General features: G+C 43.9%; 1 protein-coding gene and 1 long non-coding RNA gene across 6 annotated transcripts in view; one reads left to right on the top strand and one right to left on the bottom strand.

Annotated features, from left to right (window-relative positions):
- The window catches only part of ralgps1 (Ral GEF with PH domain and SH3 binding motif 1), a 726899-nt gene that overhangs the window by 73585 nt on the left and 639377 nt on the right, over positions 1-13937 (bottom strand). For all 5 annotated transcript variants that reach the window (XM_073052641.1, XM_073052645.1, XM_073052644.1 and 2 more), the window contains one exon: positions 5816-5942. In XM_073052641.1, coding sequence (XP_072908742.1) covers positions 5816-5942 — 127 coding nt within the window. The remainder of the gene's footprint in view (positions 1-5815; positions 5943-13937) is intronic.
- Positions 3225-13937, top strand: part of LOC140731193 (uncharacterized) — a 140591-nt gene continuing 129878 nt past the window's right edge. Inside the window, exon 1 of the long non-coding RNA XR_012099743.1 lies at positions 3225-3393. This is a non-coding gene — a long non-coding RNA (uncharacterized lncRNA). The remainder of the gene's footprint in view (positions 3394-13937) is intronic.

Here is a 13937-nt window from a genome sequence, read left to right as displayed (position 1 = left end):
TGACAGCAGAACTCTGCCGGCTAAATGCAGATGTTAGTGATTAAATGAGAAAAATTATACATTCAAGGGGACTGGATTTAGTTTGTGTATTGTTACAGCCTCTCCTAATACAGACATTAATCGCCTTGGCGTGACTGAATGGCAAACCGTGACAGGGCCAATACTGTGGCGAGAGGTGGCAGAGAGTTCAAAAGGACATCACAAATTTGTGACTGTTTCAGTGTAATGGTGGCATTAGGGCACGACCCTAACCTTGTTCTTCCTACTTCAGTGACCAATATCGCGACGCTTCCCAGAGACGTGGAGACACACAGAGACAGATACCTGCTCGGGAATGACACTGCCAGCTGCTCTCAAGCCAGCACTTCCCTTGGGAATGCAGTTAGTTCTTGTGTGTCATCCAAGAGCCTGTGGGCGAGATGCCTGAGATCTACCTCAGTATGTGGCTCAAATTGTGTCTGCGAACAGCTGAGTCCAATTATTACAGCATCATAACTTTATGAGATTATCAGGGGCAGAGATAAAGTAGACAGCCAGCATCATTTTCCCAGGGTTGAAACGTGAGCACGCATTTAATAAACTCAAATGCAAAGGAGGAATTCAAGAGGCTCTTTGATGTGTAGGGAGTGGAGAGATGAAGACTTGTGTAGGCAGAAGGCATAAATCGAGGGTGTATAGTCCAAAGAGACCATATTAGGTTGGAGGAGCAACTCCTTATATTCTGTCTGGGTAGCCTCCAACCTGATGGTATGAACATCGATTTCTCAAACTTCAGGGAATTATACTCCCACTTCACCGCTCCTTCTTCCTGTTTCCCCCTCTCACCTTATCTCCTTAACAACTCCCCCCCAGGTGATCCTCCCTCTTCCCTTTCTTCCATGGACTTCTGACCACTCTTATCAGACTCCCCCTTCTCCGGCCCTTTATCTTTTTCACCAATTGACTTCCCAGCTCTTTACTTCACTCCCTTCCCCTCTCCCAGTTTCACCTCTCACCTACCACCTTGTACTTCTTCCTCCCCTCCCCCTACCTTCTTACTGTGGCTCCCCCTTTCTTTCCAGTCCTGATGAAGGGTCTCTGCTGAAACGTCGACTGTTCACTCTTTTCGTTACATGCTGCCTGACCTGCTGAGTTCCTCCGGCATTTTGTGTGTGTGTTGCTTGGATTTCCAGCATCCAGGACTTTCTTGTGTTTATGAAATGATGTAAATGATATAACTGTCTCTAAACCCTCCCTTTCCATGTAGCAGTCCAAACACCTTTCATATTTTCTGGGAATGCCCTCTTATCAAAGACTATTGGAGGGGGATACACAATGCCCTACAAGACATCTTTAAATGTGAAAGACCCTTAGAAAGTAAGACCATATATTTTGGGTATATACCTCAAGAATGGTTGAAAAGAGATAAATATTTAATGAATATACTGTTGGTGGCTGGTAAAAAGACTCTGACCAGGAGATAGTTATCACAGGAGAGCCCAGCTTTAAATGCACGGATGGAAATTACGATGGACATTTACAAAATGGAGAAGTTAACAGCATCTGTTAATCATAAGTTGGAACAATTTGATTCATGCTGCGAAAAATGGTTCAACTACATAACACCTCATTGGCCTGATTTTATTCTCACAAATTAATATGTTGTAAAAAAAAATCACTCCCTACTTGTACATAGTTTTCTCCTTTCGCTTGTTCTTTCTTTCCTCTCTTTTCTATAAGTGTATACCTCCGATAAATATTATGTGGAGATTTGTGGCATATATGACTATATGATATATATGTACAATATCTGAAATATGAAATCTGAAATATCTGAAATGGAAACATTTGTTTGATGATGAACTTCAATAAAAAGTTAACTACAAAAAAATGTAGCTGTCTCTAAACCCTCCCTTTCCATGTACCAGTCCAGCCACCAATAAATGATGCAACTCTCTCTGCCATTAGCACGTCCTATGGAAGCTTGTTCCATATAATACACTTCGAGTGGAAAAAGTTGCCTCTTGAGTCCCTTCTAAATCTTCCGCCACCCCTTACTTTATTCCTGTGTCCTTTACTTTTGGACACCTTCACCCTAGGAAAAGACTATCTCCAGATTGTATTTTTGGTATACAATTTTTATGAGCAATGTTTATTTTTGAAATTTAAAAAATCTTGATTTACTTAGAAACTGACACAATTCGAGTCGCAAAAAGTTTGCTCTGGGATATCTAATTTATAATGCACATGTACTTAACCTATGCACATTGGGGTTTAAAATATAAGAGCGGGAAAGAGGGAACTAGAGAGAGTGATATAGGAAAAGAAATATAAGGATGGTGAAGGAGAGAGAAAGATGGGAAAGAAGTGTGCAGAAAGAGGCCATCTACAGAGGAGAGAGAAAGGCAGTGTAGTGGAGAGACGGGTGTAGGAAGTGGGGAAGAGGGTGAGGGTGAGAGGGAGAAAAGGAGGAGAAAGGTAGGGATTGAGAAAGGGAGAGTGAGGACTCTAAAGGTAGAGATTGAGAAAGAATGAGGAGAGGGAGAAAAAGCAATTGGAAGAGAAAGGTAGAAATTCTGAGGGAGAGAGAGGGAAAGAGAGACAGAGGGAGGGAAATAAGGGGTAAGTGAGAACTTACAAGAGAGGGAAAGAAAGCAAAACTCTGAGGCAATGAAAGTTAAAAGGAAAGAACAAGCTGAGAAAGAGAGAGGGAGGGTGAAGGAAGAGAGAGTATAGAAAAATGAGAGAAAGAGACTGAAAGATACTCCTCTTCCATATGGTTACTTTAAGTCACACGATGTGTAGTGTGCTGCTAGTTCCAGATGCTAAATCGGTGTGAGAGTACTTATTCTAGGCTCAACTCTGCTGGCACCCAAGGATCCCAAGAAGGTGAGTATAACTGGCAGCCAGTGCTCAGGGAACCATTTAGTGTTTCCACCAATTGGGGAAAATACCAGATAACCTTCAAATTAGATTGATCTTAGAGTAGGTTAAACAGTCAGCACAATATTGTGGGCTGAAGGGCCTGTACTATGTTGTAGTGTGCTATGTCTGTGGAGTCCCAGAATGGTCTCGTTGTGGACTAAGCAAGGAGTGCAGACTGTCAGGCAACAAGAGCAACCACAGTTCAATCAACTTCCAATGTAACAAAGTCTCAAAGGGGATGTCCCAAAGTTTATTTTGAGATTTTCAACCAATCAGCTCTGCAGTGCTGCCTGGTCCAAAGTGCAGTGAAGATTGATCCTGGGGTGATGGCCAGAACCTTTCAGAGTTGGACTAATACAAGAAACTGAGTGAACTATAGTTGAAGCCAAAATACATCTTCCTTTCTTATTTAGCCAAATACTTAAATCACATAAAATCAATTGGACTACACCCTTGCAAAAATACCAGAGAGGTCTTTCAGATGAGCTGGTAAGTGTTTATTATTCTGCAGAGACATTTAAAAGCCACAGTGTGACTGTTTATGACAACGGGCCAATTTCCAAGGTTTTGTTCTGACATTAACTGCTGAGTGACCTTGGTCAACTATCTAAGTTCATACTGCAGCCTCAAGCAATCTGGTAGGCCCATAAACTGGTGAGAAGTAATTGGGGGCTGATGTCAACCAGAACTTCCAGTGTCAGTGTAGCTCAGAGGGGAGAACGATCACCTCTTGAGTCTGTAAGCTCAGTAGACTTGGGGACAAGAAACTGGGCTGATGTTCCTGTGCAGCGCTGAGGGATTGCTGAGCTGTTGCAGGCACCATGTTTCAGGTGAACTGGAATTAACTTTAGTTTATTGTTGTCACACCCAGTGTGATACAGTGTAAAACTTGTCTTGGACACTGTTCGTACAAATCAGATCATTACACAGTGCACTAAGACAGAACAAGCTGAGAGAGAGAGGGAGGGTGAAGGAATAGAAAAATGAGAGAAAGAGACTGAAAGATACTAACAGCTACAGAGAAAGTGCAGTGCAGGTAGATCACAACAAGGTAGATTGTGAGTTCAGGAGTCAAATTATAACATCAGGGAACCATTCAATAGGCTTATGACGGCAGGGTAGAAGCTGTTGTTGACCCCAGTGGTATGTTTTCAGGCTTGTATAACTTCTGCCTGAATGGAGAGGGGGTGGCTGGGGCTTTTAGATTATGCTGGCTGCTTTACTGAAGTGCCAAGAGCAGTAGACAGGAGTCTCTGGAGGGGAGCCTGCTTTCCGTGATGTGCTGAGCTGTCCGAAGTCTCTTGTGGTCACGAGCAGTGCAGTTGCCATACCAGACAGGATGCTTTCTATGGTGCATAGATACCACTTGGTAGACTCAGTGGGCCAAATGGCCTAATTCTGCTCCTATATCTCATGGTCTTAAGGTCCTGTTGGTTATTTACAAGCATCCATTGGTTTTGTACTAGTAGAAGTATTACAGAGACGGATTGAAATAAATGAAGCATTTTAGAAAACCCGTTCCAAGAATATTAATATTAACCTTCTAAAACAACAACTGAAAATAACAATAATTTCTAAATAGTATTGTTACCGTAACCATTTACGATCAAATACTAATGTGTACACCAGAACCTGCAAGGATTTGAAAGCAATGTGGGTGAGGGGATTTACCAGGATACTGCCTGAACTAGAGAACATGTCTTCTGAGGAAGGCCTGAGGGGGCTCGGGCTTTTCTCCCGGAGAGAAGGATGAGGGGTGACTTGATAGACAAGTTTAAGATGGAAAGAGGGACTGATAGAGGCTTTTTCCCAGGGTGGAAATGGCTCATTAAAGAGGGCATAATTTTAAAGAGATTGAAGGAGAGTACAAGGAGGATGTCAGAGAATTTTTTTTACACAGGGACTGGTGGGAGTGTGGAACACACTGCCAGGGGTAGTAGTCGAGGTAGATACTGTACATTGGGGACAAATGAAGGGGGATGTGGCAGGGAAGCGTTAAATTGGCTTTGGAGAAGGTTAAAAGGCCCATACAACATGGTGGACTGAGGACCTGCACGGTGCTGTTCTTGTCTATGTAACGTGTTCTTGCAACCATCTAGCTCGTGCAAAGCTGGTGTGCGCGGTGTTTCACTGTTCTCGGGGTTGTAGAAAAAAACATTTGCTGCCTCATTAGGCAGTAAAGACCATTGTTGTGCATCTTTTCGTTACGGGTGGGGTTTAAAGAATCGAGGGGCGACGCTGCATGCCATACGAGAACTGCACACGCCAGCTTCGGCATGCTTGTCACGCCTCTCCCCCGCTCGAGAGTATAAATCCAGAGTAAGATGCTGTGGGACTCAGCAGGTCGGGGCAGCACCTATGGAGGGGAATAAGCAGTTGACGCTTCAGCGCGAGACCCTTCGTCAGAAATGGAAAGGAAGGGGACGGCAGCCAGAATAAGAAGGTGGGACAGGAGTACAGTTTGGAATTTGGCAGTTGATTGGTGAGGGGGTGGCTGGGGGAGGGGAGATAATGTAAGAAGCAGGGAGATGATAGGTGGAAGAGATAGAGGGCTGAAGAAGAAGGAATCTGATAGGAGAGGACAGTGGACCATGAGAGAAAGGGGAGGACGAGGGGCAGTAGAGGGAGATGATAGGCAGGTGAATAATAGAAGTGTCTTCATCATACAAAGGGCCTTGGCCCAAAGCACTGACTCTTTAATCCCCACCATAGATGTAGTCTGACCTACAGAGGTGCTCCAGAATTTTGTGTGCGGCTCAGAGTGAGTTGCTTCACGAGGACACAGGGCACCTCCCTGCCTGCGGGACGTCTGAACAATCTACGCTGACTAAAGTCTGGGCAATACTGCCCGGTGCCCTGGCCATATCCAGCAGCAGGACTCCCTGGAAGGTGAAGAGATGCATCCACTCACTTGTTTCCCAGGCTGTGGCTCTTCCTATGCCGGGGCACCGGAGGGGTGCTGAGACCCCCCGAGAAGGAGGCATCAGGACACGTGGGTCTCCGGCTGTACCTCACTGATGCCGAAACCTCAGAGGGACCTGGAAGAAACGAGAAGGGCTGTTTACACAAAAGAGGAGTGAAGGAGCTGACAGTAAAGTTAACTCCCAAGTCAAAACTGAAGCCCTTGAATTGAATTCTTTTTAAGCAGAGTTGTACATAGATGATTGCCTCATGCAACTGCATGGGCTCCCTCAACACAGTAAGACCAACTACCCTCCCACGTCTCCTCTTTTTCCAAGGTCCTTCACTGACGGTCTTGGCCCGAAATGTTGACTGACATATGTTGCAAAATGTTTTGTGGCAGCAATACTGTGCAATACATAAAATATACTAAAAATTACAATAGGAAGCACATCTAGTGGCCACTTTATTCCGTACATCTGTACATTTGCTCGTTAATGCAAATATCTAACCAGCCAATCATTTGGCAGCAGCTCAATGCATAAAAGCACGCAGACATGGTCAAGAGGTTCAGTTCTTGTTCAGACCAAACATCAGAATGGGGATGAAGCGTGATTTCAATGACTTTGACAATGGAATAATCGTTGGTGCCAGATGAAGTGGTTTGAGTATCTCAGAAGCTGATTTCCTGGTTTGTAGATCTTGATACACAGCAGTCTCAAGAGTTTGTAGGGAATGGTGTGAAAAACAAAAGAAAGTCTAGAGAGCAGCAGTCTTGATAATGAGAGAGGTCAGAGGAGAATAACCAGACTGGTTGAAGCTGAGAGGAAAGTTAACAGTAACTCGAATAACCACATGTTACAACAGTAGCTGGGTGAAAGGCATCTCCGAATACAGAACATGTCGAGAATTGAAGTGGATGGACTACAGCAGCAGAAAACCATGAACACACACTCAGTGACTGTGTCATCAGCTACAGGTGGTAACTAACACAGTGGACACTGAGTGTGTACACTGTAGAAAATAAGTAATGTTAAAAGAGCAAAAATAATGAGGAAGTGTTCATAGGTTCCCAGACTGTTTGGAAATCTGATTCCAGAAGGGAAGAGGCTGTTCCTAAAGTGTCAGTAACTCAAAGATCAATGCAATTCACTGCACTGCCAATCTCCATTCCTTTCTTACCAACGTGAATTCAACATTCCTGCAGATGCGGAGTTAGAGGGAAGCCCAGCTCAATTACCACAGGAAATGACAGGAGTTTATTGCACTGTCAGCCTGGAAATACGTTCTTACATTGTAATACACTAAAATAACGTTAGGTCACCAGAAAACAATGCCAGCAGTTATGGGCTTCAAAAAGCTGACTAAACTGATTCTTTACTTTATGGCTACATTTACCCTCACAGCCTAAAACTGTAGCCGTGGGAACTGATTAGCAGAGGTGAAGAAATATAGAGAATTACTTTGCCCTAGAGTAGCAATCTTGGCCCTGGTGCTGTGTGGAATGCCCTTACACAGTGACTCCGTTTTCTAAAGGGGGAGCATGCATTTATCATTTCTCCCTAAATGACCCTGAATCAGTGGCTTAGAGTCACAGAGGAATTCATCAGAAAACAGTCCCTTTGGCCCAAGGAGACTCTTGCATGCGCCCCTTGCATGATAAGACTCTTGATCCCACATTCCACCTCACCATGTTGTCTTTTTATCTACTTGGCTTCTTCCCCCTTCCTTTCCAGTCCTGATGGAGGGTCCTGGCCTGAAAGGTAGGCCCTTTAACGTGCTTCATAGATGCTGCCTGACCTGCCTGGTTCCCCCACATTTTGCATGCGGTTCACTGGACTTCCAGCGTCTGCAGAATCTTCTGCGCATTTAGTAGCGTCTACCTGCACCCTACTTCCTCTGTAACTGTGACACTATATGCACAGGGGTGGTGTGGTAGTTACACATTACGGCTCCAGCAGTGGAGTATCAGGGTGCAATTTCACTGAACATTTTGATGTTTCAATGTACGTGTGGCAAAATAAAGCTGATCTTTATATTCTGCATTCTGTGTCATTCGTTTGTTATGTGCTGTGTTGTATAACATGGGCGATCACGGTCTTTCCCAGACCATGCAATTAGCAATTCTTTTTACAGAAGTGGTTTGCCATTGCCTTCTTCTGGACAGTTTCTTCACAGGACGGGTGACCCCAGATATTATCAATACTCTTCAGAGATTGTCTGCCTGGTGTCAGTGGTCGCATAACCAGGACTTGTGATCTGCACCGGCTGCTCATACGACCATCCGCCACCTGCTCCCATGGTTTGTGACCCTGATCGGGGGGCTAAGCAGGTGCTACACCTTATCCAAGGGTGACCTGCAGGCTAGCAGAGGGAAGAGGTGCCTTATGCCTCCTTTGGTAGAGATGTATCTCCACACCACCACCCTTGAATGTGTGTGCATAACACACACAAAATGCTGGAGGAACTCAGCAGGTCAGACAGTATCTATGGAGAGGAATAAACAGTCAATGTTTTGGGCTGAGACCTGATGAAGGATCTCGGCCTGACACGTCACCTGTTTATTTATTTCCATAGAAGTTGCCTGACCTGCTGAGTTCCTCCAGCATTTTGTGTGTGTGATTCTGACTTGGATGTGTAATTCTGTATTTATGATTTTAATTGTTTTATTGAGATACAGCGCAGAATAGGCCCTACTGGCCTTTGAGATGTGCTGCCTAGCAATCCCCTGAGTTTTACTCCTAGCCTAATCACAGGACAATTTACAATGACCAATTAACCCACCAACGGATACGTCTTTGGAATGTGGGAGGAGACCTGAGCACCAGGAGGAAATGCACACAGTTACGGGGAGATACAAACTCCTTACAGGCAGTGGCGGGAATTGAACCCAGGTCTCTGATTCTGTAAAGTGTTGTGCTGACCACTGTGCTACTCAGCCACCCATCGGCATTCTGCTGTTGTTTTCCCCTTTGTACTAACTCGATGTATGGATGCTTTGGAATGGCCTTTCTGGACGGCATGCAAAAGGTTTTTCACTCTATCTCGGTATGTGACAGTATTAAACCGATTAGTGATTTGCCAGTCGTTCTAACCAAGTACATCCCAGTATCAACTTAACATAAATTACACATACCCTAAAAGCCATAAAGTGACTCTCCACTATAACTAATACTGTTACAGGTACATACTGAGTGTATGTTCAATGATCTGTGCTCGGGCCAACAGTCTTTCAATATTCCCTGCCACCTTTATGGATGTCTGCACCAGAACTCCCAGCTCCTCTCGACCCCAACACCATTTAAAATCATACCGCTTCATTGCCATTGCTTATGCACCCCGACTTCCTACCACCAGGTGATGTAAACTCTGCTGTGCTGAACTTTGAGGTCCTTCGATAAACTGTGACCTGGTTTCCATGTTCCCACATTCACAGTTCACTTGAAGTCCGCCCCTGCTGCTTCCAACCTTGTTATTGACCTGTGTAGCCACTTTCAATGAACTAGGAACTGAAAGAAAGAGATGTTTCCGTTTTTTGTATATAGGATAAAAGTATCAACCGTTGATACCTCACTGACCTTAAACTGAGGAAGTTGGCTAATGACAAACACTTAGGTCTGAGGAATCGGCAGTTTCATCCCCACCAAAACAGTAGTAGGAATATATTACTGCATGGACTAGATCAAGTTAACACATACACAGAAAGGAAGTTGAAAGTGAAACTAATCCATTGGGATGAATACTAAAAAAATTAATTGAGATGATTATCACCCAGAGATCTCATGGTTTCCATGACTGCCGTGATGTGGGTCTGTTCCTCTATTGGATAATATATGCTTCAGCCCCATCCAATCATTGTCAATGTTGCTCACCAACACAGGCATCAAGTTGCCCGGGTAATACACCCAAAGTGCTGGAGGAGCTCAGCAAGTCAGGCAGCATCTATGGGGGGGGAGGGAGAAAACAGTTGCCATTTCCTCCCATGGCCCTTCCTTTATCAAGACTGGAAAGGCAGAGGGGAGGAATGCAGAATAAGAAGGTGGGGGGGGGGGGGAAGGAGTATGAACTGGCAGGTGATAGGTGAGTCCAGATGTGGGTGGGTGAGGGAGGGGGAAAGAAGTTAAGAAGCTGGCAGGTGATTGGTGGAATAGGTGAAGGAATCTGATAGGAGAGGAGAACTGTTTGGGGATGTGAATAAGATCCTAAACCGGTTAAGTAGGTCGCATCTCTTCAGGTACTTTAACAAAAATAGTTTGGCATTGGCAAGTATCTCCTTTGCCCAGCCTTTCAGACAGTGAGCTCCAGACAACTCATCGGCCTATAGATGAAAATCCATTCCCTCATCTCTCTCTAATCCTGCTACAAATAACTTTAAACATAAGCCCTATGGTTTCTGAATGCCCAGATCATGTCCCCCTGATTACTCTGTGTAGGCCTTTCATCACTTTATCCAGCTCAATCAAGTCTCTGACCCAAATTCCACAATTCCAATGAAAACAACCTCAGTGTTTTTAATCTTTCCACTCTGTTATAATTTTCCAGTCCTGGCAAGAGCCTCGTAAACCTCATTTAGAACCTTCTAGAATATGATCCTAGCAGTGTAGTCCTTAATGCTTTTCACAGTAAATAAAGTTGTGATGTAGGAAATGCACCAGCCAATTTTCAGACGGAAAATTCCCATAAACGGTGCGACGGAAATCAGATGCTGACCAAGGGACAGATGTTACCCAGCGGAGAGATTCCTTGCCTTCCTCTAAGTTACTGGTCTGGGGATCTTTCGCATCCACCAAGCCTCGGAGTAAACGTTTGATCAGGATGGTAGGCCCATTGATGCATCAACCCCGCAACACTTCACTGCAGAACCAGACTGGGTAATGCACTGCAGTGTCTCGTGTTATGGATCTTGAATCCACAGGTCACAGTTTCTGAGGCCAGTAAGTGAGAACAGCTTATTGGATCAACTGGATGCAGAAGCTTTCTTTCCGCGTGAACAAGGCTGTAATATTTTCAAGGCGCTAAGTAAATTTTTTATCGGTACACATATGCCACCTTGAGATTCATTTTCTTGCAGATATTCACCGTAGAACGAAGAAATATAATGGAGGAATTGAAAAACCACAAAGACTGACAATCAACCAATATGCAAAAGAAGATAAACCGTACAGATTTTTAAAAATAAATTAATTAATTAATAATACTGAGAATATGAGTTGTAGAGTCTTGAAAGTGAGTCCATAGCTTGTGTTCAGTGTTGAGGTGAGTGAGGTTATCCATGCTGTTTCAGGAAGATGTATATAAGCTATCTTATGTATTTATATTTATTATATATTTTATTATCATCTTCTTTATCTTACTGTGCTGCATTGGATCTGGAGTAACAGTTATTTCATTCTCCTTTACATTTGTGTGCTGGAAAAGACATTAAACAATCTTAACCTTGACATTTGAAGGGTATGTAATAACTGTGAAGGGTAATTCACTGTGAAAAGAAAATTACTCAATGGGTAATTTTCAGAATCAAAAACAGATTTATTATCACTGACATTCGTCAAGAAATTTGTTGTTTTATGGCAGCAATACAGAACAATTACTGTACATTACAATAAATACTGTAAATTGTGCAAAGGAGGAATATTGTTCATGGGTTCCTCTGATGGTGGTGGGAGGTGGGGGGGAAGCTGTTCCTAAGACCTTGACAGTGGGTCTTCAGGCTTCTGTACCTTCTCCCTGATGGTAGCAACAAGGACATGCCCTGGATGGTGAGCACCCTTGATTTCAGCACCATCTTTTGAAGATGTCCTCGGTAGTGCGGGGGTGGGGGGGGGGGAATTGTGTACATGATTGAGGTGACTGCATCTACACTCCTTGAGCCTCTTTTCACCCAGTGTTTTGCAGCCTCCATTCTAGCTGGTGATGCAGCAAGTCAGAATGCTCTCCGTGGTGCATCTACAGAAACTTGTGAGAGTCTTTTGGTGACATACACCATCTCCTCAGACTCCTAATGAAACGCAGCCTGCTCTCTTCGTAATCGCATCACTATGTTGGGCCCACAATAGATCTTTGGAGAAGTTAGCACCCAGGAACCTGAAACTGCTCCCCCTTTCAACCGCTGACCTGTCGACTGGGACTGGGGGCCTGATTTACCCTTCCTGAAATCCACGATGAATTCCTTGGTCTTGCTGACTGAGTGCAAGAGTGGTGTTGTGACACCACTAAACCAGCCGATCTACTTCACTCCTGTAAAGGCTCCTCGTCACCATCACAACAGTTGTGTCAGCGGCAAATTCATAGATGGTGTTTGAGCTGTGCCTGGCCACACAGTCACGGGTGTGAACACACTGGAGCAGTGGGGTAATCATGCATCCTTGAGGTGCACCTGTACCTGCTGCAACAGAAGAACTAACTTTACAACATATATCAGCGATAATAAACCTGGTTCTGGACAAGAATGACAAAAAACACTCAAAGGACTGGATGTGACTCAGCACACACTGTGGTAACTAAAACAAGGACAAAGTGAGAGGGGGAAGAGACATAAGAAATTAACCCTTGTGAGCAGTACCGGGCTCCTCATCTAAGAAAGGATGTGCTGGCATCGGAGAGGGCCCAGAGGGAGTTCATGAGGATGATCCTGGGAACGAAAGGGTTAATGTACGAGGTGCATTTGATGGTTCCAGCCCTGTACTCACTGGAGTTTAGAAGAATGAACAGGTAGCAAATCTCACTGGAGCGTATTGAATATTGAAAGACCTGGAACAGAGCGGACATGGAAAGGATGTGGTGGGGGAGTCGAGGACCGCAGAGCACAGCCTCAGAATAGAGGGACGTTGATTTAGAACGGAGATGAGGAGGAATTTCTTCAGCCAGAGGGTGGTGAATCTATTTGAATTCATTGCTACAGACAGAGATGGAGGCCAAGTCACTGGGTATATTTAAGGTAGAGGTTGAACGGTTCTTGATTTGTAAGGGTGTCAAAGGTTATGGGATGAAGGCAGGAGAATGAAGTTGAGAGGGATAATAAATCAGCCATGATGGAATGGCAGAGCAGACTTGATGGGATGAATGGCCTAATTCTGCTCCTTTGTCTTATGGTGGCAACAGTCATGCAATTGGGGAAGTGTTGAGATAATGTGGGCTCTGTGTAACTTTGACCATCATGGTTTCACTGATCACTGACCTGGTTCCTACACCCAGCAAAGATGGAAAAACATCAATAGAGGAGTCAGCAGCAAATAAGGTTAATGTTAGGTGCTCTGTCTTGAAAAGGACAAGAGAAGCTGGTTGGAAGCGGCCAGTCCTGAGGAGTTAGCACTGCTGGGTAGACTTTTGCAGGAGGAAATCTTCAGGAAGATGTGCATTTAACTCCCAATTAACCAATAATGGGCCAAAGCTTTACCCAGCATGCTATGAGAAACCAATGAACCTTTTTAAGGCAACTCTTTGAAAAAAACACAAGCTGCAAGTTGTTGAATGTCACAAAAAATGTAATTATCATTTCACAATCAAGATTAATCCGAGCACAACAAGTTACAACTTTCTCCACTTTCAGTACACAGCAGAAATTGATTCTTTATAATTGTTGAAAGTTGGTGCTTTTTGTTACATGCCACAACCTGACCAACACAACACAACAAATTCCTAACACATGTTAGTGTATGCTCAGTGGGCCTTTTATTAGGTACACTGTGCACTTGCTTGTTAATACAAATATCTAATCAGCCAATCATATGGCAGCAACTCAAGATTCAAAGTACGGTTATTATCAAAGAATGTATAAATGATACAACCTTGAGATTTGTTTGATTCCAGGTAGCAGTAAACCCGAAAGAACCAAATTAAAGGAAAAAATAAAAATAAATAAAAAGGAAAGACCAACACCTGATGCGCAAGAAAAAGGACAAAAAACACAAATCACTAGCATATGTTGTGAAATTTGTTAACTTAGTGCCAGCAGTACAATGTAAATGTAGAAAAGCATTCAATTCAGTAAGTATATGTATATTAAATCATTAAATTAAATACAGTGTAACAACAGAGGAAAAAAAAGTGAAGTAGTGTTCATGGGTTCATTTAGGAATCGGACGGCAGAGGGGAAGAAGCTGTTCCTGAATCGCTGAGTGTGTGCTTTTAGG

Source organism: Hemitrygon akajei, chromosome 7 (assembly GCF_048418815.1).
Source record: "Hemitrygon akajei chromosome 7, sHemAka1.3, whole genome shotgun sequence".
In the NCBI taxonomy this organism is placed as follows: Eukaryota; Metazoa; Chordata; class Chondrichthyes; order Myliobatiformes; family Dasyatidae; genus Hemitrygon; species Hemitrygon akajei.
Note: the sequence above shows the minus strand (reverse complement) of the source record. Positions and strands in the feature narration are given on the sequence as shown.